The sequence below is a fragment of the Belonocnema kinseyi genome, chromosome 7, assembly GCF_010883055.1.
Source record: "Belonocnema kinseyi isolate 2016_QV_RU_SX_M_011 chromosome 7, B_treatae_v1, whole genome shotgun sequence".
NCBI classification, from domain to species: domain Eukaryota; kingdom Metazoa; phylum Arthropoda; class Insecta; order Hymenoptera; family Cynipidae; genus Belonocnema; species Belonocnema kinseyi.
Window position 1 is genome coordinate 91,566,773 of NC_046663.1, and position 24,202 is coordinate 91,590,974.

The window sequence follows — 24,202 nt, forward strand, 5'->3', positions numbered from 1 at the left end:
CAATTTTAACATTTCCTCGAAATGTGCTAACCTGAAAATTCTTGGCAGCCTGGAAACAAGGCTGAATATTGTAATTTCAGAACACATAAATTATTGTTTAGCATAAGATGAATACATATTACTACGAAAAAATGCCTGCATTATTTAAAAAAATAAAAAACAATTTGCTATTTAGCTCCATTCTCTTATTATTTCATAAAATCTAGAGAAGGTTGCCAACAATTGGGGGAGGGGGGAGTGACAAGAATTGGTGCTCTTACCTTATAGAAGAAATTTTACTTTAAAGCCCAAAAGGTTAATTTTCCATAAAAAAATTAATTTAAACAAAAACAATCATTTTTTACCAAACGGTTGCATTTACAACCAAATAGTTTAAAAGTTGGAAGCAAAAGAAACACATTTGAACAAAGTAACTCTAGTCATAGCCAAATAATCGAATTTTCAAACCAAATGGTTTAATTTTCAAGTGAAAAAGATGACTTCTTTAAGATAGTTGAATTATCAACCGGAAAAGTTGAATTTTTCAACAAAAAAGGTAAGTTTTAACAATTGTAATTCTTTAAATAATGCTCAAAATGCTCTCGAAACAGGGAAACATAGAGTGATTTTTCAAAAAAATAAGGACTAATTTTTTGTGATAAAATTAATATATAGATGCAATATTGTATTCAATATATAATTTGATATTCAATTGAAATTCCTAAGTCGGGTGATGTTTTTTTTCTACTCAAAAATGAGAATGTTTAAGAAAAAGTTGAATTTTTAACCAAAAAGATGACTTTTGAATATAATAATTGAATTTTCAACATACAAAGATGAATTGAAATCAAATGATCGAATGTTTGATTAAACTTCAACCAAACGCAGTTGCATTTTTAACCAAATACTTGTATTTTTAAGCCAAATAGATGCATTTTTTAGAAGACACATGAATTATCCGCCTGCTAATGTAAATTTTCAACAAATAGATCGTTTTCAGCCAAGAAAGATTGAATTTTTTAGAAGACATTTACATTTTCAGAAAACAAGTTAATTTTTTTTCATTCATTTTTATTAATGCATTTTCTATCCAAAAAGGCAAATTTTCAACAAAAAGAGTTAATATTTCGACTAAATAGGCGAATTTGTATTCAGAGTTAAATTTGTGTCCAGCCTGTAATTTAATCTTGAAAAAAACATTTTTAATGTTAATCGTCACTAAGTTCTAACACCGCCTAAATCCCATATAATTTTGAGGAGATTAGGCGGTTTCAGAACTTAAGCGGCAAAATACGAATTCACGCAATTAGGAATTGCTCAATTTAAAACCAAAAAAAATCCAAGTATAAAGTTCAACTGTCACATTTTTTTTCATAAAGTTGCATTGTGTTTTTTTTAAGTCGATCAAGTCGCACGATCCGAGGCTTGATACCGCTTGAACTGATTTCTAATTACGATTATCTCGCAACATGTATACTATTTTGTTGCCTAAATTAAATCTTTGCACAAGAGGACTTGCCTGTTGAGACATTGTAGAAGGAACTGGAGAGGCGTTGCTGTCATTCCTGGCGAACCTGGCATCGCTAATACTGGTGTAAGCTCCTTGAACTCCTTGGACACCCTGAACACCCGAGAGAGCATCCCCTCGATTACCTCCGAGACTCGTTGCAGGGCCTGTCGTCTGATAGCCCAGTGCCGCATCATAGTAACCAGTAGTTGGCTGCAGGTTAGTCAGGAAGGCCAAACACAAAACTACATGCATACACTGTGTACTCTTAATACAAAAAAAACTAACTAATCTCCATCACCTAAGCGTTCCAAAATATTAATCAGTGATTGGTTGTGCCTCTTTCCCGTCAGTAATTTTAATGAAAAATTCAAAACCTAATTCTTCAATCTTATCCGAATCAGGAATAATAATAAAATAATAATAACCATAACCTGAGTAACTTTGAAATTGAAAATAGACCGATTTTAAACTTGAATCAAGAGACAAAACTCTCACTTGCTATTGTAAACGATACTGATTCTCTTGTATAAATGTATAAAAATACAAGACGCAGTTTTCTAGAATAAGGAAGAGCAATATTTAACGTGTCTACTTGAATGAATATTATCTGAGAATGGCATAGCCTGAATATTTTATTTTTTAATATTTGATGAATAATTGATAAAATATTATATTGGAAATTTTATTATTAAAAAAAACCTTTGCTTTTAAAAAGAAAATCAAAATTATATTCCATTTGACACAATAAACTATCTCTAGAAATTTAAGAAGTTTGTTTGTAATAGAAGCATTTAGACTAGAAAGAATCCAAATTTAATATTGAATTTTTTTACTTTTTAATTTAAATAGCTTTTTGTGCATCTTTTTCTGCAAAGGGTAAAAAATTGGTTATGAAGGGGAATTTTGTTGTCCTTGTTCCTTATGTTTATAATAACTTCGTATCTCATATATCTCAAAATTTCAAGAAAAGGATATATAATCAAATATCTTTAAATTTGCATTATAATAATACCGCTTATAAAATGTTAACTATTTTGTTTATACTCATCAACTTAAAAAAATTTGGTCTTAAATTTCTTCAAATTCAAATATTATAAAAAATCAAGGATTCTAAAACATCCTATCTTCAGGGTGTATGATCAAATCCAGGAAAAAATTGCCTGATAATTGCAGGATTTTCCAGGTACAATTTTGTATACAGTATACAAGGAATATGTATACCATTTCGCGAGATTATTATAAATAATGTTTTTTTCATCCTTATTAATATCTAAATGCGTCAAAAAGTACAACAAGAATATTCAGATCAGAGACGAAATTTTTTACTAAAATTATGCATTATTCAACTGTTTTACTTGAATTTTCAATTAAAAGAGATGATTTTTTAACAAAAATTGTGGAATACTTATCTAAAGTAAATAAATGTTGAGTTAAAAGAATTATTTTTAACCAAGAAGATCAATTTCCTACCAAAAAGGACGAATTTTCAACAAAATACATTAATTTTTAACCAAAAATATAATAGATACATTTTTAACCAAATAGTTACATTTCACTTTCAGGGTGGCCATTTTAATCGAAGAAAAAAATCCCGGTCATTTCACGGTTTCTTCCCGGTTCGCAAACATTTCTGGTATGGAATGGAAGGTACTAACACTTTTCAATTGAAAAATTTTGAAATTAATGTAGATAAACTGCAAAATTTATAACTTTTATCAATTACAGAGTTCAAAGATTCAGATTAAATTCCAAAAATATAAATTTACTTTAACATTTTCAATACTCTAATTTAAAGAATCAAGCAATGAACTTTAAAAATGTTCAAAATATATTTTTTTTCAACTTAACAGTTTTTAAATTAGAAGTTATTTTCATTTGAAATAGTTTAAGCATCCTTCAAAAACATAAAAATTTTATTTTTAAATATTGAAAAATGTAGAAGTGGTTTTATATTTTTCCAAATTTAAAATCATTTTTGAAAATTTTTTCGAAACATTTAAATATATTTTAAATGAACTGAATTTTTCCTAGAACTTTTAGAAAATACTGCAAATTAAAAAAAATCCTTAATTGAATTTTTAAATAACAAAAGTAACACTTATTATTTGTAGAAAAAATTAGAGTAATTTTAAGAGATATTTAGAAATCTTAAAATATCAAAATTACAATTAGAACTTGAAATGATTTCAAATCATTTAAAAGAAGTTTGTGACCCGAAAAAATTGGGATATTCGTACCGAAGTTTTGGTGTCCAAAATACCGACAACCGAATTTAAAGCAAAATGTAGATTTTTGCAGATTTCAACCAAAAAGTATAGAAACTTTTTCAGAATTGTGAAAGGCTTAAAAAGAATGAACACATTTTCTTAAGATTCCCAGGAAAATTAAAAATTATTTTTCATTTTGAAACATTATTGTAACAGAAAATTTAAAAACATTTTAAGAGATTTCCAAAATGATCAAAACAGAACCTGGGAGATTTTAAGGATTTTTTTTTTAATTAGCAGGATTTTCCAAAAGTTGTGGGAAAAATTCGGTTAATTTTAAAATGTATTTGGAATTTCTAAACAAAAATGTTAATACATTTCTTTTCAATTACTTGAAGACACTTAAAGTTTTTAATTAATTTGGAATATTTTCAAAGCTACGAAATATCTCTTGAAATTAAACAAATTTTGTTTACAAATAATAAGTGTTCAATTGCTATTTATACGTCAAAATTTAACAATTTCACTTACAAATTAAACATTTTTTAAACAGAACAACTCAAATTGTAATGTTAAAAGTTAAAAAGCTCTTCGAAATTCTACAGATTCAAAGCTTTCTATGTAAAACAATTCAGTTTCAAAGAGTTTACTTTTACATTATTCAATTTACGCGTCTTAAATGAACATTAAAATTTTTAATGACTAAGAAAACTAATAAAAATAATATATCAATTGATTTATTTATTCAATTTAACTTAAAAAGTAATATTAAGGAAGACCTAACACTTTGAATTACAAATATTTTATTGATGAATCATTAAAATTTTAATTTAAAAATAAAATTATCGGAATAAATGCTATTATATTAATTTCAATTCGTATTAAGACTTTCGAATTAAAACAGTTACAATCTGGAAATTCTCAAATTTTGAACGGATTTAGAATCATTTTGTCAAATCAATTATTGTTCAGTTTTTTATACTTTCATTATTTACAAAACTGTTGAAATCAAACTTGGGCACATTTTTCTTCTTAAAATTCGTAAAATTCCCGGTCAAGAAATAAATTCACTGTCATTTCCCGGTTTTTCCCGGTCTCAGAAAATTCCCGGTTTCCCGGTCCAGCGGCCACCCTGAATTTACATAGTTGATTTCTCAGTAAAAAAAAAATCCGAAAAAAAGAACGAATTTTCGATAAATTAGTAAAATTTTCAATCAAAGGGATGGATTTCATTTGAAATAATGGATATTCAACCAAAATAATTACTTTTAAACAAACAGTTTAACTTTTAGTCCAGTAGTTAAATTTTCATAAAAAAACTCAATTCTCAAGGAAAAATGTAATAGTTTATATTGCAACCAATAAAAGATTTTAATTTTAAATAAAAACAGATAAATTCAACCCAAACAGACGAATTTTCAACCAGAGTTGAATTTTCAGCTAAGAAAGATTTTTCAATCACAATAATTTAAAAACAATCGAAGTTGACAATATACCTCTTTAAAATGCTATGTAAAGTCTTGAAATTGAAAAACTTCAAACTTGATTAAAACCCTTGAAACTTTGAAAGTATTCACAGATAAAATACTTCAACTAGATTTTCTTAAGAATTCCATTTTTTCGAGAAAAGTAAAACATCTTGATAATATTGGTAATCATAAAAATATAATAATAATAACCTGGAAGAAATATATAACTCTACGTGATTTAAATAATCTACGGCGTGATCCAATGGGCGAGCAAATCTTCTAAAACGTGCATACAAACTATATTTTGCCTACTTCTGAAATATTGACTAATACTATTTTTTGGTTACAACATCGACTACCAAACGCAGTGCAACTTGTACCAATATGTGACTACTTTGTAATAAACTGCAGGTGCGTTTGTAAAATGAAACCAATTATCTCTCAAAGAGACAAGGATTCCTTTCTCCAGGTCATCTGCTGAAAAAAGGCACTATAAAACTCGTCCTTTAAAAAGGAAAAGTAAGAAAATGCAAGTATTTCCAATATGTAATAAATTAAAATCCACAAAACATTAACGAAATGTTTTGAATGTGGAATGTTTAAAAGTACTTTTTCCTTTCGTAAACGCACAGTGTGTCTAAAACTAAATAACCAACCTTTAAGGGGTGAAATATCAAACAGCTACCAAGCATCAAAAGTGATTTTTCGCAGCATTCTCAGTGTACTATCGAATTAAAAACGTGAATTTAATGCAGAGCAAAGTTCTTGCAATTAAACTCGCAATGTTAAAAAAGAATTGAAAATTGAATTTAAATTGTCGAAATTTCCAATAATTTTAATATTTCATATCTAAATGTGAATAAACAACTGTTGAGAAATCAAGTTGTACTAATTACTCTGCGTAAAACTCTGTTTGCTTGGGAATAAACTCATCTGCTCTACAAATTAAACTAATAGTCCTTGCTTTATTTCTTCTTGATGAAATAAGGACAGGGAGTAATAGTTAAATTCATGAATCAAATGAATTTACGGATCGGGTTGCAACTGACCATATGTCTCATCGATTGCTGCATCTGCATCTGCAATTCATCGTAATTGGCGTAAATCTGTTGGTGGTAGGTGGGAAAGACTCCCGGAACGCTCTGACTCATGATGTATTGGTGGCCAAGAATAGCTGGATTTATGCTGCTGGCTGCACCTGCAACCGTCACATTTCCAGTGCCTCCCGTGCCAGTTACGATTCCGCTCGTGGTACTCTTTGGTACAGCTATTTGCAAATTAATTATCAGGCGTTAATAATAATTTACAATATAACGACGAGATAAGAATAATGAGACAAAATTGTGTGTTAAAAGCTTGTCGCCAGTCCTGATGAAATATTGTTGGTGAACTGTCCCCGATTGTGGGTGGAATATCGCTCTATTTAGAAATTTTATACCAGAACTGACAATACTGGCTTTGGTCACACACTCTCGTCTCCCAACTCCTAACGCATGTGATTGACAAAGATTTAAATTTCAGGATGGCCCCTCGAAAATTGGAAAAACTTTATAATTTTAAATAGTTCAAAAAAGAATCTTCAAATTAAAGAATCTAATGCGAAACTATTTCAAAACTAGACACTCGCCAAATGAAAGGCTTTTAAAATTGTACAAGTCCAAAATAAAAGCTGTAAAAATTGATTTGTTAAGTTTCTAGGGCTTCAATTAATACGCTTAACTTAAAAAGCGTTGACAAATTATATCACACGATATTGTTAAATATTTAGGCTCCATCGATTAATTAAATAATTAAATGACACTCAAAACATAATTTATCATTTCTTGAATTTATCTTTTAAAGTCCATGACTGAATAATAATTCAAACAATTTTTATTTATCTTATTTTACTTGAAATTCAGGGCATATTTAGGTAACATCATTTGTGGGTAATATGGAGAATGGTTAAACTGCAATACGCCACATGGTGACAAAAATCCGAACTAGAAAGAATAGGTACGCTCTTATGGAAAAATGCGAAACCGAGAAAAATTTTTCAATTCTCTGATTTTTTTCTTCAATAATTTTTCATTTTAAATCATTAGTATTTAAATATTAGCATTTTAATCTTGTAATACTTTTAACATAGAATATTTTATAAACTGAATAGAACAGTATTTCATATACAAATTAAAAATTTTCAAATTCTAAAAAGACAAATTCCCAACGGAAAAAGTGTCATAGTTTATATTTCAATAAAAAAAGAATGAAATTTATACAACAAAAAAAAGCATTCTAAATATGACTTCGACAAAAAATGAATTTTTCTCGAAACTGATGCATTTTTACCCCACAAAAATGAAATTTCAAACTGAAGAATTATTTTGTTTACCAAAATAATTGCGAATTTTCTGTTAAAAAAGATCAATATTAAAAAAATGGAAGTTACATTTTTTGTTAAGAAATGATTTTTACACAGACAGAAACAGTATATTCCACTAAACAGTGAAATTTTCAAACCAAAAAAATAAAATAAAAAAAAATTTCAATTAAAAAAAATAAACATTTAATAATGTAGTTCAATTTTTACCCAAGTAATTGAATTTTCAATTAAAAAAGATTAAATTTCAACAAAATAATTAAACTTTCAACCGAACAGATGAATTTTCAACCAAAAATATAAATCTTCAGCAAAAAAAATTGGTTAACAATTTGATTCAACAAATGTTTCAAACAAATTAGTTGAATACTCAAGCAAAGAAGAATTATTTTGAACCAAAAAGTTGCATTTTTATTAAAAAAATTAAGTTTCTTCTAAAACAGATCAAGTTTTAAATCAAAAAGATAAACTCTTACAAAAATAGTTGAATTTTCTGTTGAAAGAGATTTCAGTCGAGTTTTCACGATCAAAATATGAAATTTTAAAATAGAAATAAGTTTCTATGAAAATAATTTAATTTTCCATCAAAGAAGACGAATTTTCAACCCGAAAGAATGACTTGTTAACTAAATTGTTGAATTCTCTATTATAGAGTTGCATTTTATTAAAAAAAGATAGACTTTCTCTTCAAACAGAAAAAATTTTAATTACAAAAACAAAAAGTTGAGCTTGCATCCAAAAAAAGATACCAGATGATTCTGCAAGATCAAAAATGGATTTTTTAAATAAAAAAATAAACTTCTGTTGTCGACACCCAAATATTATATTTATACAGTAGAATTTTCCACCAAAAATTATGACTTTTTAACAAAATTGTTGAATTTTCAAACAAACAGTTGAATTTTTATCCAATAAAAATAACATTTTTGCCAAAGCATGTGAATTTTTAAATAAAAAAGAGAAACTTAAAAAAAAGAGTTGAATTTTCAACCGAAAATTTACAGTTTTATTCAAGAAAAATTCCCAAAGAAAAGTCCAGTTCACCTTCTAACACTAAATGACCAAAATAAGAACTGTAAACAATTTTTAACCAAAATATAATCTTTAGAAGAAAGTTGTTGCCAATTCAGATTCGAGATTCTTCAACTTTAAATGAGATAGTTCAATTTTAAACGCTTTGAATTAGAAATGATACAATTTCAACTCTTTTCTAATAAAATTGTCCATTTCACAAAAATTTTACTCTGAAATTTTTCAATTTGGAACTCAAAGTAATTTTCTATTAATTTATACATCAAATATTTACTAATTAAAAATCTGATCTTAAAGTTAAGTTAGAATTCGTCTTTAAATTCCAATTGTCTATTATTCGTATTCTTTGCAATCTGGACAAAATTTGTCTCTACATACATCAATTAAAGTTTATTTAAGCTTAAAATGCATTGAAACTTACATGAAATAGTGACATGAATAGTTACATAAAATTGTATTATTTTTGTTTGTTAGAAAACATTTTTGACAACAAAGTGTTTTTTTCTAAATTCTATAGTCTATAAGATAGAAATACTATATAAAATGATTTGTTTTTTATGAAGATTTGTTTTTCGTGTTTAATCATTGTGTTATACTTCAGAAAACAATCGTAAAAACACGTTTATGCAAAAATTAAAATATATCTTTAAATTTTACCTACTCTTTATAGTTTCAGTTTTCGGCACCAGGTGGCGAAATGGTGGACCACCATTCCCAATATCAAATTAAATTTAAAACGCTTCAAATTCCTATCTTTGAAATTAAATTAACTTATAAAAATTCAAAAGAATTTGCTGAAATTCCAAAGAATTCAAGGTGAAGTGAAAAGACTTTATGATCAATTAAATAAAAACTTTAGATAATGCAACAAATCCATTGAATAAAATAGATTTGAGTGATTCAGAAAAATTCAAGCGAATTAAAATCATAAAATAAGGAAAATTCCAAAGAATTTAAAACAATTGAGGATGAATTAAAAAATTCAAATCTCGTCATATCTTTGAAATCCAAAGAGAAATGAAAATTAATTGAAAAAAAATCGAAAAAAATCCATCAGATACAATAAAATTTGAGTGAATTTAGAGGCATTTAAGAGAAATGAAAAGAATTCGATAAAATTAATAAAAAATCAAACTGAAATTTAAACAAATAAAGTGAATTCAAAACAATTCTAAATTATGAAAAAAAAACATTGAATTGAGTAGCTCTAAAATAATATTGAAATAAATAATAAATTTCAGGGAACCTTTTTAAATTTCTTAAAATATTTCAAATCTTGATATCTTTTCAAATCCTTTGAAACTTTTTAAAACTCTTCAAAATGCTTGGGAATTTTTTAAAATAACCAAAAATATTTCAAATCCTTTAAAATCCCATTAAATTACTGAAATCAATTAAGTTTTTTTGTAATCTTTTCCAACCCCCTAAAATCATTTGAAATCCTTTGAAATTTTGTAAAGCTCTTGAAAATGCCAAGGAATTAAAAAAAAATACCTTAAATCATTTCAAATTCTTTGATCATTTTATCAATTGATCCCCAGGACCAATTAAATGAAAAAATGTAAAATCCATTGATTTAAGTAAAATTAGTACATTTAGAAGAATTCCAATGAATTAAAAAAATTCCAAAGTATTTAAAACAATTCAGGATAAATTGATAATAATTCTGGGTGATTCCAAAACCTAATTTTAAATCTCTTCAGATCATTGACACCCTACCAAATTCCTCACTTCTCGTGAGTAAATTCTTTAAAATTGAATAAAATATGATAAAATCCCGTGATATTCTATAGAATCTGCAATTTCCTGAAATCCTGGAAAATTTATTAAAACACCTTGAGGGCTTTAAAAAACCCCTTCCAATCATTGAAATCCTCGGAAACCTTATAAAATTCCGTGAAATCTTTTAAAATATCTTACAACCTTATAGGTCACGTAAAATCATTCCAAATCTTCCGAAATTCGAGATTCTTTATGCTGAATAATTTCAAACGTTTTCAAATACCTTTAAATTAATAAACATAATAACTCAATTCCTTAGAGTCTTTAAAATTTCATAAAATATTAAATAATCCTTCGTAATATTTTGAAATCCCTTGAAACTTTTAAAAGCACTTGAAAATTCTTTAGAATTGTTAAAAATTCCTTGAAATTTTTAAAATCCCTTCAGATTATTTAAATCTATTACAAATTTCTCGGAATCTTTGAAAAATACCCTGAAATATATCCAAAAAATTAAAGACAATTTCAAAATAATTATAGAATATAGATTGAATAGTGATTAACCCATGAGATATTTTATGAAGATTTTTTGACGACAAAAATGGAACCTTTAGACGTGAATATTTTTAATTAGTTACCTTGAAAATCGAAAACTTTCATTTAAAATCTATAAACGATTTTTAACATTCCGGATTGAAACACTCCAAAAAATTATTAATTTTTTCCAAGTGCTTAACTGTGCAATGTTTCCTGCGCGTATAATATTGCGAGTCTTCTGTATTTTAATCTAAAAGTACTGAATTTTTAATTATTCCTAAAGTAAAAAAGTGAATCACTGGTAGGCTTAGAGTAAACAATTAAAAAATTGTACGTCTTTATCAGTTTATAAATGTTCTGAAATAATTAAAACTTGAAAGATTTGAGAATAAAAGTGGTCAAATTAAAGCCCTAAACGATTATTTTTAAGAATTTCAAAACAAACTCGGTTTACTCTTACCTGAATTTATATGATATCAAGTGGTATTTACAGCAAGTGGACAGCCTTTTCTACTAAACCAAAGAATTACAAAAATTCTCGCATTTCCCAGTTCACTGGTGGCCACCCTGATCCACACTCTTAATGAATTCTATAAATTAATTTAAAAAATTTCTGAATGCCAGTCGAGGAAACTTACCATTAGAACTGGTGACTTTGGCCTGGGTATTATTCACAGATGAAGAAGAAAGACCTAAAGTTGGAGCAGACGTTGTCGCAAGGGAAGTACTAGATGTCGTTGTACTCGTCTCGTATTGCGAATCTTTATTCCCGGTGCTATTCAGTTTATGATTGTGAGCACTAGACTGCGACTGACTTCCGTAATTGTAAGCATAAACCTGAAAAAATACAATTTAAGTGAGTCAATTCTATTCAATTTCAACATATTCTACGGATTGCAGGCTGATTTACCAACAATTTCTTGTGCAATGATTAAAAGAGTGTCAACCCCCGACAGATGATTTTAAAATCCCTGTAAGTTTCCGGTTTTCTCAAGCTCTATTTTTAATTTTTCCGCTCTGGAAATTATGTTTTTTTTTTTTTTTTAATTTCCATGTCCCAACTCGGAATTTTAATTCTGCTGGAAATTACCCATAGCAAGTCAGAAATGCGTAGTTTGTTTCGAAAATTTCACGTTTGAAATCAGAATCATAATTCTTTTGGAAAATTCCCTGTTACAAGCACAAATAGTAATTCTTCTAGAAAATGCCCAAGCATACATTTAAAGAATGCATACGTTTAATTTAGAAATCTTCGATTAATTAAATAATACAAAAAATAAAATTAATAATTTCCTGAATATGTCTCGAAAATTCATGAATTTAAATAATAATTCAAAACAAATGTTTATTTTCTCTTCTTACACTTAATATTAAGTGCATATCTAGGTAAAATTAATGTAGGTATTACATTAAATTCAATTTAAACCGCTTGAAATTCCTAACTGTTCAAGTGAAAATATTGCATTTTCAGCAAGATGGATAAATTTTTAACAAAATAGTTGAATTTTCAAGCAAAAAAATTATCTATAAAAATGGACGATTTTTCAACAGAATACATAAATAAATAGCCTTTGACGCGGGCGAGGCCGTACTAAAATGATAAATCTTTATCTGAAATAGTTGAATTGTGAATAAAAAATATGAATTTTCAACGAAAATGATAAATCTTTGACTGAAATAGTTAAATTTTCAACCAAAAAGATCCATTTTCAACCAAGAAGATTAATTTCTAGAAGTACGGCGAATTTTCAACAAATTACATGAATTTTCAACTAAAAAAGATAAATTGTCAACCACAAATTAAATAGTCAAATGTTCAGTGGAAAAAAATGTCAACCAAAGTGATTAATTTTCAACTAAAATTATGAATCTTCATCTGGAATAATTCAATTTTAAAGAAAACACAATAACTTGTAACAAAAAAATAAATTGTGAACCGAAAATTGAATAGTTAAATTTTGAGTAAAAAAGTTTGCAGTCAGAGACAAATATTTAACTAAAATGATGGAATATTCAATGGAAATAGTTCAATTTTCAGTTTAAAAACAAATAACTTTAAAAAAATTAATTTTTAAGCAAATAGTTAAATTTTCAAACAAAATGATAAATTTTTAACTAAAATAATTAATCTTTATATGGAAGATTAATTTCTCGAATAATTGAATTTCTAACTAACAAGAGTGAATTTTCTATTAATTCAAAAAGAATTAAGTGCAAACACGAGCAAAAAGAGGACTAGAGAAAAGAGTGTAAAGACTGTAATTGAATTTGATAGCAGTCGATTTTAAACGTTTACAACTTAAGAATATATAACTGCTAATAATTTCAATTTTGTCTAGTTTTGAATTTCAATTTTAACACCTGCATTGTGATTGAAATTGAAACTAGGTATAGCAAACTTCTGAGAAAAACGGAAAAAAGTCCAGTAGTCGCATTTTTCTTCAAAAAGTCGCAATTAAAAAAAAAAAAAAAGAAAAAAGAAAAAGTCCCACTTACAGATGCATTTTGGTAGACACCAGATCCTTGAGTAATCGGCGACGAAAAGTTTGCACTTGACGGCTGATACGTCTGAGGTGCAGACTGATACGATGAAGATCCCTGATAACCCGTCGTTTGGTACGGAGAATTGCTATTATTGCTGGCCGTATTTGTCGCAATCGACTGTCCTTGATACTGAGAGGTCGTCGTCGGGGCATAATTCGTCGATTGATAAGCCTGTAAACAGAAACAAATTTAAATATTTCATAAAGTCACAGGGTTTCTACTCAAATCCTGGAAAGAATTCCCTGACAATTCCAGGTTTTTTTCCAGGTATACCAAGTTTTTTTCATGTATACTTTTTCGCGAATTTGAATTCTAATTCAAACAAATTTCTTTTCTATCTACTTATACTCAAAATTCAGTGTATTTTTAGGTAAAATATTCTGGATGCTATATTAACAAATAGCTTAATTTTAAGCGAAAACAAAAAATAACAGATTTATTATTTACACTAATTTAATTTAACTTTTAATCGCGTATATTTATTTTCAACCAAAAGTTGAATTATTACGAAAAGTATCCAGATTTAATTGCAATACTTGAATTTTTCAGCAAAAAATGAATTTTCAAACAAGGCGATTAATGCTCTAAGAATAAAGACATTTTTTCAAAAAAATAAATACATTTTTTAACAGAAAAGATAGATTTTCGGCCAAAAAATACAAACTTTCAACTAAATAGTTCAATTTTTAAACAAAATAATGAATTTCCAACTAAAAGTATGAATCTTCATCTGGAATAAATTAATTTTTAACAGAAAGATGAATGTGTATCTTTTTTTAATATTTATTTCCAAATTGGAAAAAAATTTTCTAAAAACAATTAACATGAAATTATTAAAAATATTTTATCTAGTCTAAACCATAACATGAAAAATAATAGAATAATTCAATTTTAAACAATAAAGATGAATTTTCAAGCTAGAAGGTTAATTTTTATCAAAGAAGAAAAATTTCATAGAAAATATATTAATTTAAAATTAAAAAGATAAATTGTCAACCAACAATTCAGTATTTAAATTTTCAGTAAAAAATTAATTTTTAACCAGAGATGAATTTTCGAATGAAAGGATGTAATTTTCAAATGGAAGAGTTGCATTTTCATGTAAAAAAAAATAATTTGCAACAAAAACGAAACTAATTTTCAAAAAAAATAGTTATATATTCAAGCAAAGTGATCCTCCCCTAGGGGCTGCAAGACCTTGTAGTTGGTGGGGAGGCTTTAGCGTGTGGGACATAGGGGTCAAACGAACCTGGGCCTGCATGCGTATGGATATGGATGAAAGGACCCCTATAAACGGGCTCTCCTGGGTGTTTTGAGAAGGATCCCTATAAACGGGCTCTCCTGGTATGCATGATTATAGTATGATAAAAGGGTGAAAGAGCCTAGCTAACACGGGCCTTCTGGATCCCTGGATCGAGGTTCATCCCGGACCGATCTCCAATTTCTGGAATCGGCATGGGAATGAACTGCGGCAAGCACAGCGACCAAGAAACAGCCCTCCGTTGGTATGGTGGCCTTCGAACAGGTATTCATTGAGTTTCTCGCTCAAGGTGACCACCCCCCTAAGCCATGGGTGTAGAGTGATCGTGCTCATGGCACTTTGGCACCTAGGGGTTACGAAGGTGTCCTAATAGCCTCTCCGGGACACCGGACGCCCTCCCCGAGTAATTAGTCTTACCCTTGCATGCGGGCCTCTGCAGGGGTGGACCGCGGACCTTTTATTTCCCTAGCTACTCGTGGAAACCAAAATGGATCACGCAAAAATTCCAAAAGATGAAAGAGAAAGGGAGATGGCGGAAGGGGTAAAGGGGCTGGGTCCTAAAGGATCTAGCGTAATCCTTTCATCCCAATCTGTGTCTCCTGCAAGCCTTACTCAGGCGGCGGCTGTGCCCCCAGCTCTTTTAGGAGCTGAAGGTGTGATGGCCCCTCTGAGTGAGGTTTTGGAAACGGGAGTGGACAATCAGTCCCCCAATTGTAAAGAAACACATCAACGGTTCCCTGAAAAGGAGACTGAGGAGGAAAGCGCAGCGGGCTAGGTATTTTGTCTACCTACTCTGCAGCTGGAGCAGCTGCAGAACCTGGTACATCGTCGACCACGACGCTGATAACCAGCACTGAGGCTCAAAAGCGAGAAAGGGGCTCAGAGGGCACCCTACCGGAATGGGGGGGGGGGGGCTAAGCCTGTGAAGAGGCACAAGGCGGTCCCTCAGCCGACGAACAGGGAGTCGTCGGGGGTTGGACTGACGGCCGCTCAGATGACTGAGCCCCTGACTGTGATGGTGACGGATAAGAGAGTGTCCCCAGATCAATGGCAAAATTCAAGACCTCTTTCTGCAGGGGAGGGGTCTTTATATTTGTGGCAACTGACTCAATGGCTAAAGCTTAGCTACACAAGGCTTTGGTCGAGACATGGCCTTGGGAAGGCGCATCTCTTAAGGTGGGTGGAGGTGAGTTGCCCCAGAGGATGTTTACAGCTACAGCGAGGTTTCCAGGTAAACTGGTAGAACCGCATGTGGTTTTCCCTTGGCTGGAGGGATTCAACCCGTCATTTAAGACAGCGTCCTGGCGGATCGTAAGGCACGATAGGCCTCAGGAAGAGGACACAGCTGGAGAATTCAAACATCACCTAGTTGTGCAAATTCCTGAGTCACCGGTGAAAGCCCTTGCGGTCCTCAACAACAAGCTCTTCTACCTCTTTGGACAGGTCAACTTTAAAGTTGCCAACCAAGGGAAGGAGGAGCCTGTTGGTGGACAGGAAGATAAAGATCAGACCTAAAAAAATTACTTCCGGTTTAACCATTACTCAGATTAACTTACATCATAGCAAAGGCGCCTCTGCAGTTTTACAGAGGGACATGGCTGTGAGACACACAGGTACTCACTAATCTAGCAACCCTGGTTAGTTCGAGATACCATTAGAGGTTAAGCGGGGGGGGGGGGGGGGGGGGGGGGGGGGGGGGGGGGGGGGGGGGCTGGTTTTGGTTACAGGGGCCCCAAGGCGGCCAATCCAAGGGCTTGCATACTGGCGAAGGGAGTCAACGCTGTCCCGCTGCTTGAGCTATGTTCCAGAGACCTGATGGTGATAGTCCCGGATCTTAAAGGAATAGGAAGGCTAGTCAAGGGGTCGGCTTACTTTCTATATGACAGCGATAGCAATCCACCATTGGAGGTACGTACACTGGTGGAATAAATGCATTTTTACTGCAAGCAAAAAAATGTTACTGCAAGTTAAGGGGTCTTCCTCTCTTCTGCTATGGTGCGATGCTAACTCCCTCCATACTTTGTGGGGTAGCACGGACATCAACTTATGAGGTAATGACCTATTGGAATACCTAATCAACACTGACTTAGATATTATTTATACGGGGAACACCCCGACGTTTCGTATTTCGATCAGGGAGGAAGTCATTGTCATCACTCTCTATACCGTTAGTTTTACAGATAACAACAAGAAGTGGAGAGTCTCAGATGAACCCACTCTCTTAGATCACTCACCGATAGAGTTCGTGTTGGAATCCGCTGTACCCATCGGCCCTAAATGGGTCAGAAATCCCAGAAGAACGGACTGGGGTCAGGTTTCCACAGAATTAAGAAGTGCACTTTCAGGGGTGCCCAGGTCAATTAGAGACGTGGATACCCTGGAGATGGCGGCCGAGATTTTCACGGAAGCCATCAAATCTACTCATGAAAGTAATTGTCGACCTTCAGAAGTCCGAAAGGCTGGTGAGAAGGAACTTTGGACTTCATTTACATCGATGAAGAATGAGTATAGGAGTGCAATAAGTAAGGCAAAGCATGAAAGTCGGACCCACTTTTGCACTGATATCGAGAAAGGAGCAGAGACTGCCAGACTGGATAAGCTGCTTTCTCGAAATCCGGATTCTATTCTCGGAACCCTAAAATTGCCCGGCGGGGGGAAAAGAAGAGACGGTAATACCTTGACTCACCTGATCAAGGCATATGCTCCGGGCTTCACAAAGTTAGGAGAAGAGTGGACGACACCTCCGAGGCAATCAAAGCCACCTGCGGCCCAACTGGGCCCGAAACGGCGGGTGAGATCATCATTGGGCCGATTGTGAGACTTGCTAGGGCTAGTCTGACGTTGGGTTATGTTCCGGCGGCATGGACGGGTGTGAGAGTAGTCTTTATTCCGAAGGCAGGTAGGATCGGTTATACTTCACCCAAGGATTTTCGATCCATTAGCCTTGCATATTTCCTACTAAAAACAGTGGAAAGACTCGTGGAGAGATATATCCGCGATAAGGTCTTGTCAATTAGTCCTCTTTACCAGCAACAACATGCCTATAGGGCTGGTCACTCGACTGATATGGCCCTAAGCACTGCAGTCAACCTAATTGAAGGACAACTGAAGCAGAAAGGTCTCGCGATTGGAACCTTCATAGATATCGAATGAGCCTTTAACTACGCCTCTGGAGAGGTGATCAGGGCGGCCATCATCGCACACGGTGTACCTAATGCAGTCGTGGAATGGACCTGCCATATATTGGCCAAAAGGAACCTAACCACGACTAAGGGTGGTTACCACTTTATGTGGAACCGTTGACTTGGGATGCCCGCAGGGAGGTGTTTTATCACCCTTGCTGTGGTGTCTGGTAGTGGATGAACTGCTTCATCTACTCACGAGTCAGGGCCACCATATTATAGGCTATGCACACGATATACTGGTTATTGTGCGCGGTTAGCATTTGGATGCGATCTTCGGAGTAATGCAGCAAGCACCAAATATCTAGGAGTCATTCTGGATAAAAAGCTGTCATGGAACGAGCACCTGGAAAACAAGTGCAAGAAGCTAGTGGCGACTCTGGCTCTGTAGAAGAGCCACGGAGAAGCTGGGGCTTGAAACCGGAGACACATATGTGGATCTACACAGCGATCCTGCGACCCAGACTAACCTATGCGGCAGTCATCTGGTGGAGCAGGGTCGAAGAGTCTACTGGGAAGTCCCGACTGGAAAGGATCAGGGGACTGATTCTGAGAGGTATCACTGGTGCCTCGAAGTCGACACCCACCATGACCCTGGGGACACTAATAGGTTTAGAGCCCCTCCATCTCACCATAAAGGTCGTGGCTGCGAAGGCGACCTGGAGACTAAATATGGTAAACGATAGCAGTATCTCGACAGTTTTGCGGATACCAATCGACATCAGGAAGAGGCCGACATTGAGCATGCTCAAGGACAAAATGTCCACATGTCGCTACCTCTTCGACAAGAAGTACAGAGTTAGCATATCCACGAAAGATGAATGAGCTAACGGTGAGGCACACCTGCCGAGTAATGGAGACAACTGGTTTACAGATGGCTCCAGGACTAAGGAGAACGCTGGAGCAGGTGTATATTGTAGAAGGAATGAATGGGCTTCACAATTGCGATGGGGTCCTACGCAACAGTTCTAAAATCTGAGATGATGGCAGGGCTGCTATCATGGCTCTGAAGGGAACGATCACGTCGCTACTAGTATGGGAGTGCTTTGAGGCACTGAATAAGCTAGCGACAGAAAACCGAGTCACTCTGCTCTGGATCCCTGGACACAGTGGCATCAGGGTGGCAGCTCGGGAGGAATGAAGTCAAAATCCTAACAGAAATGTTTATAGGACATGGAAACCTCCGGTACCAAAGAGATAAGATAGGGCTTGAGGAAAGTTAAGGCTTATAAGGGGACGCAACGGGATCACCCAATCGTCAGGGGCTGTGGCGGTCTCAACCCAATAATAAAAAGCAAATTGATGGATTTTCAAGTAAAAGATAATGAATCTTTAACTAAAATCCTAGAAAAGTAAACAAATTCTCAACAAAATCGTTGAAGCTGCACACGGGAAAAGTTAAATTTTCAGTGAAAAAATGATTTTTAGCAAACGAAAAAAACAAATTTTTAATAAAATAACTCATTTTTCAACCCGAGGAGATGAATTTTTAATTAAAATGATGAATCTTTAATAAATTAATTTTAAACAAAATAGTGACACTCAACCAAGTTAGTAAATCCTCATTAAAAAAATACGAATTCGGAACAAAAAATCTATTAGTTGATATTTACCAATCAAAGAAGATTTTAATTTGTTATCAAAAACAATTAATTCAACCAAAAAGAACAAACGTTCAACAAAATATATGAATTTCCAACAATACACTTGAATTTTCAACTAAAACCGATCAATTTTTAATCAAAAACAGAATCATTGTTATTTAATTTAATATTGCGATTTAAAAAGTGAAGCACGCTCTCGAAAAAATTCCCTGACATTTTCAGGTTTTTTCAGATATATAAACAGGGGCGTGGTGATTCGGCGGATGATTTCAAATTCCTGGTGTTTCCCGGTCAAGTTTTTCAATTTTTTTCAATTAAAAGTAAAATATTCATATTTATCAAAATAATTTTCAATAACAAAATAAAAACAGATTTTCAACAAAATAGGTCAATTCAACCAAAGTGATGAATTTTCAAATAAAATGATGAATCTTCACCTGGAATAGTTCAATTTTAAACCAAAAAAATTAATTTACCACTGATATGGTGAATATTTAACTGACACACTTGAATTTTCAACGAAAATTGAACTTTTAATAAGAGAAGATAAATTTTTAACCAAATATATTCATTTTTAACTAAAACAATAATAATTTTCAACTGAAAATGGAATAATAAATTTTTATTTAAGAATATGAATTTTAAACCAAACATAAGAGTTTTCGACCAAAAAAATTAATCTTCAAATGAATTAGTTGAATTTTCAACCAAAAAAATTAATTTTTAGTAAAAAATATAAATTGTCAACAAAAGCTTAAATAATTAAATTTTCAGTTAAAAAAATTGCTTTAAAAAAATAACTTAAAAAAACAATCACGTTTTTAAACAAAGTGATGAATTTTCAAAAAAAATTGTAAATGTTAATTTTTTCACAAAAAGATTAATTTTCAACCAAAAATATTGACTTATACCAAAAAGATGAATTTTCAACTAAAAAAGATCATTTTTCAACCAAAAATGGCACAATTAATTTTCTGTCATAAAATAAATATTCAACTGAAATAAAAACATTTTAAAAAACAGTTTTCATTTAAACAGCTCTTTTTTCAATCTAAGAATTGGATTTTTAATTAAAACAATGAAACTTCAACAACGAAAATATTTTTTTTTCAAACTAAAAGATCAATTTTCCACTAAGATGATAAATATTTAACTGGAATGCTTAAATTTTTAATCAAAAAGAACTTTTAAAAAAAGAGTATCAACCTTCAAAGAAAAATATATTTTTATTCAACAAAAATTGTTTGTTAAAAACAAAATACATGCATTTTCAATTAAATAGTTGATTTTTTAATTAATAAAGACAAATTTGTATCCAAAACGTTGAATTTTGAAATAGAAAAGATAAATTTTGAACTAAAAATAGAATAGTTTAATTTTCAGTTAAAGAAATTAAATTTCAACCAAACTGATGAATTTTCAACTAAAATTATGAATCTTCAGCCAGAATAGTTGAATTTTATACCAAAAAGATGAAATTTCGACCATAAACATGATTTTTTTTTTTTTTTAAATACGAATTTTCCAAAAAGTGCATTTACTTTTAACCAAGTAATTGAATTTTCAACTAAAAAAATATGGATGCGCAACGAACACAGTAAACAATTTTATATTTAAATTCAGAAATATTTCTTCTGTGAAATATTACTTATAATCAATAAACTGCTTGAAGTACCTAGTTTGCGAAAAATTAAAAAGAGAGAACTTTCAAATTGTGACGAGACTTGGAAGAGGATTTTTTTAAATTCCTTTCTTCTAAATCCAAATTACAATTTTTTTTAAATTCCCGTTCCATGTCAAAGATTGAATTGAAATTTTCTACGATCAAAGTAAATTCCCGGTCATAAAAATTCCCTGTCAATTCCAGGTTCCCCACGTAAGACAAATACCCTGATAGTATGCATTTACTAATACTTGGATCAGCATTTAATTAAATATTTACCTTGATAGAGTTATGTACAATTATATGTTAAAATGAAGAAATTCTAATTCTAAAAATTAAATATTTACCTGGTTAGCAGTCGTCGTCTGATTGTAACCAGCGGTTGCGGATACCGAAACTGAAGGCGATGCCTGGCTAAAGGAAGCGGTACTCGACTGCGGATACGATGTATTGTAGCTCGCCTGCGAAACTGAGACCGTGGCAGAATAACTGTTCGTATTTCCCCCCGTAACCGAAGGAAACGACTGTGTGCTTCCGGAATACGTGTTGTAGCTGTTGGGTGTCGCATTGGTCGGCTGGTAGGAAGTTTTCTGTGGTGGATAAGACGCCGTCGAACCATAAGTCGTCGCGTTATTCGGAGAAACTTGGGTGGTAAAGTCTTGCTTCGAAATATCTACAGACTGTGTAGTGGTGCTTGCACGATTCGAGTAGTTTTGGGAATTTAGTGAATGATCAGAGGACATACTGTCACTAGAAATCTGCAAAATTGAAAATACAGAGACAATTTCAGCATGCATTCTTCGACCAGTTTTGGAATAAAAATTAATTCTGAAATAGGCCTTATAGTCACTATGGGTTCAAATATAGGGACACAAGGGGTACTTTTTGTCACGTTCATATGGTACTTTTTCGAGCTCAAAGGGTAACAAATTAACGATAAATTCATAAGACCTCAAAACAATTCAAGTTAAATTCAGAAGAATTCAAATGCATTGACAAACATTTTTAAAATCAAAAAATTTTTATTGATTTTCGTAAAATTGAAATGGATTTCAGATAAATGAGAATAATTCGATGAAATTCATAAAAAATCAATATTAATTTAAAAAGCAATCAAGTGAATTAAAAAGAATTCAAAAGTATAACAAAATTAATTGAATTTAGTAGAATTTAGTGAATTTAGAAGAATTCAAAATAAATTAATAAGAATTCAGGGCGAATTCCCAATGAATTGCAAAAAATACTATATTTTAACATCTGTTTAAATCTTTGAAACCTTGCGAAAGCACCCACTTCTTGTAAATAAATTCTTTGAAATCCATTAAAAAATTAAAATTCATCAAAATTATAAGACCCTTGCAAATCCCTTCAAACTATCGAAATACATTTAAAAGATTCTGGGAATCGTTTAAAATTTCCTAAAATATTTTGAATACTTTAAGACATTCATTTTATTAATTGATTCTCAGCATCAAATAAATAATTTTAAAAAATCCATTAAATTAAGTAAATTTAATAGTAGAATCAAAGTGAATTAAAAAAAGCAGGGTAAAGTAATAAGCATTCAGGGTGAATTCCAAAAACTGATGTCAAAACTCTTAAAACCTTTCAACACCTACGAAATATCGCACTTCTCTTGCATAAATTCTTTAAAAAACACTCAAATGTTATTAAATCTCGTGAAATTCTATGAAATCTGGCGATATTTCGTGAAACCCTGGGAAATTTATTAAAATACATTTAGAATCTTAAACAAAAATCTTTAAAAATATGTAAAACCTTGTACGTCCGTAAAAAATCATTTCATATCTTTCGAAATTATAGGAAATTATTTAGCCTAAAAAAATATTAATAAAAAATGCTCTAAAATATTATAAAATACAGTTAAGTTTAATAATGATATTCCATGAAATCCTGGAAAATGTATTAAAATACCATAAAACTTTTAAAATCCTTTAAAATCACTTAAATTCGCGGAAATCTTATAAAATAACGTAAAATATTTTAAAATGTCTCAAAGCCTTCTCTAAAATCGTTCCAATCTATAGGGTCAATTAAACAACAATTTAAAAAATTCAAAACAATTCATTGAATTGCCAAAGATTAAGTAAATTTGGAAGAATTCAAGTGATTAAAAAAATTCAAATAGAATTTAAAAGAACTTAGGATCAGTTAATAACAATTCAGGGTGAATTTCAAATCTCCTCAAATTTTTAGAACCCTATGAAATATCTCACTTCTTGTGAATAAATTTTTTAAAATAAACTAAAATATTATAAAATTCCGTAAAATTTTATAATGAAATTTTCCGAAATCCTGGAAAATGTATTCAAATACATTGAAAGATTTAAAATGCCTTAGAAGTCTTAAAAATACCCTGAGATTTTAAAATACCCTACCGTAAACTGACCATTACTGGAACAGTTAAGAAAAGCTAACCCACATAAACACAATTTTTAAATGGGGAATAGTTAATTAATATAAATTGATATTTTTAAGCTAGTCAGATCGCGCATTAGTGGGACAAGAATTATGGGGTGTATCCTTTAGTGGGACAACAAAAGGGACAAGGAAAATCCAATGGAGTTTATCAAAATAAAATGGCACAATTTACTTATAATTTATGTCAGAATACATTAAAAATCAAGAATGGATTGTGATTACCATTCGATTCATTATTTATTCTAAAAAAGTTATTCAAATTAGTTTATTGAAACCTCGAATTCTAACCTCAAATTTTGGTAATGCTTAGATAAGTAATTGAATAATAACTGATAAATTAAATTTTTTAATAAAATTAGTAGGTATGCATTAAAATTTAATATTCTCCATTTACTTGCAACTTATACTGTTTGGTAGTAAATTTTGAATTAGAATTGATCTTAAATCAAGTTAATAAATAAATTGAAAAAAGTATTGAAACAATTTAAATTATTTTTGAAAATTCGTCTTTTTGGTTAAAAAATTTATTATTTTAATTATAAATTACATTTTTTGTAGAAAAATGCAACTGTTTTGCTGAAAATGATATTATTATGGTAGAAAATTCAACAATTTGGTTGAAATATTTGTCTTTTTTGGTTAAAAAATCATGGCATGTTTAATTTATAATTAAAACTTTGTTTGTTAGAAA

The 24,202-nt window shown here is 31.1% G+C and overlaps 1 protein-coding gene across 5 annotated transcripts in view; it reads right to left on the bottom strand.

The window, feature by feature from the left end:
• The window catches only part of LOC117177510 (protein lingerer), a 55,405-nt gene that overhangs the window by 15,999 nt on the left and 15,204 nt on the right, over positions 1–24,202 (bottom strand). For 4 of the 5 annotated variants that reach the window (XM_033368266.1, XM_033368263.1, XM_033368264.1 and 1 more), the window contains exons 8-12: positions 21,417–21,827; positions 13,312–13,530; positions 11,454–11,652; positions 6,215–6,432; positions 1,499–1,699 (exon numbers count right to left, since the gene is read on the bottom strand). In XM_033368266.1, the coding sequence (XP_033224157.1) occupies positions 1,499–1,699; positions 6,215–6,432; positions 11,454–11,652; positions 13,312–13,530; positions 21,417–21,827 (1,248 nt within the window). The remainder of the gene's footprint in view (positions 1–1,498; positions 1,700–6,214; positions 6,433–11,453; positions 11,653–13,311; positions 13,531–21,416; positions 21,828–24,202) is intronic. The other variant, XM_033368267.1, reaches the window with a different exon arrangement.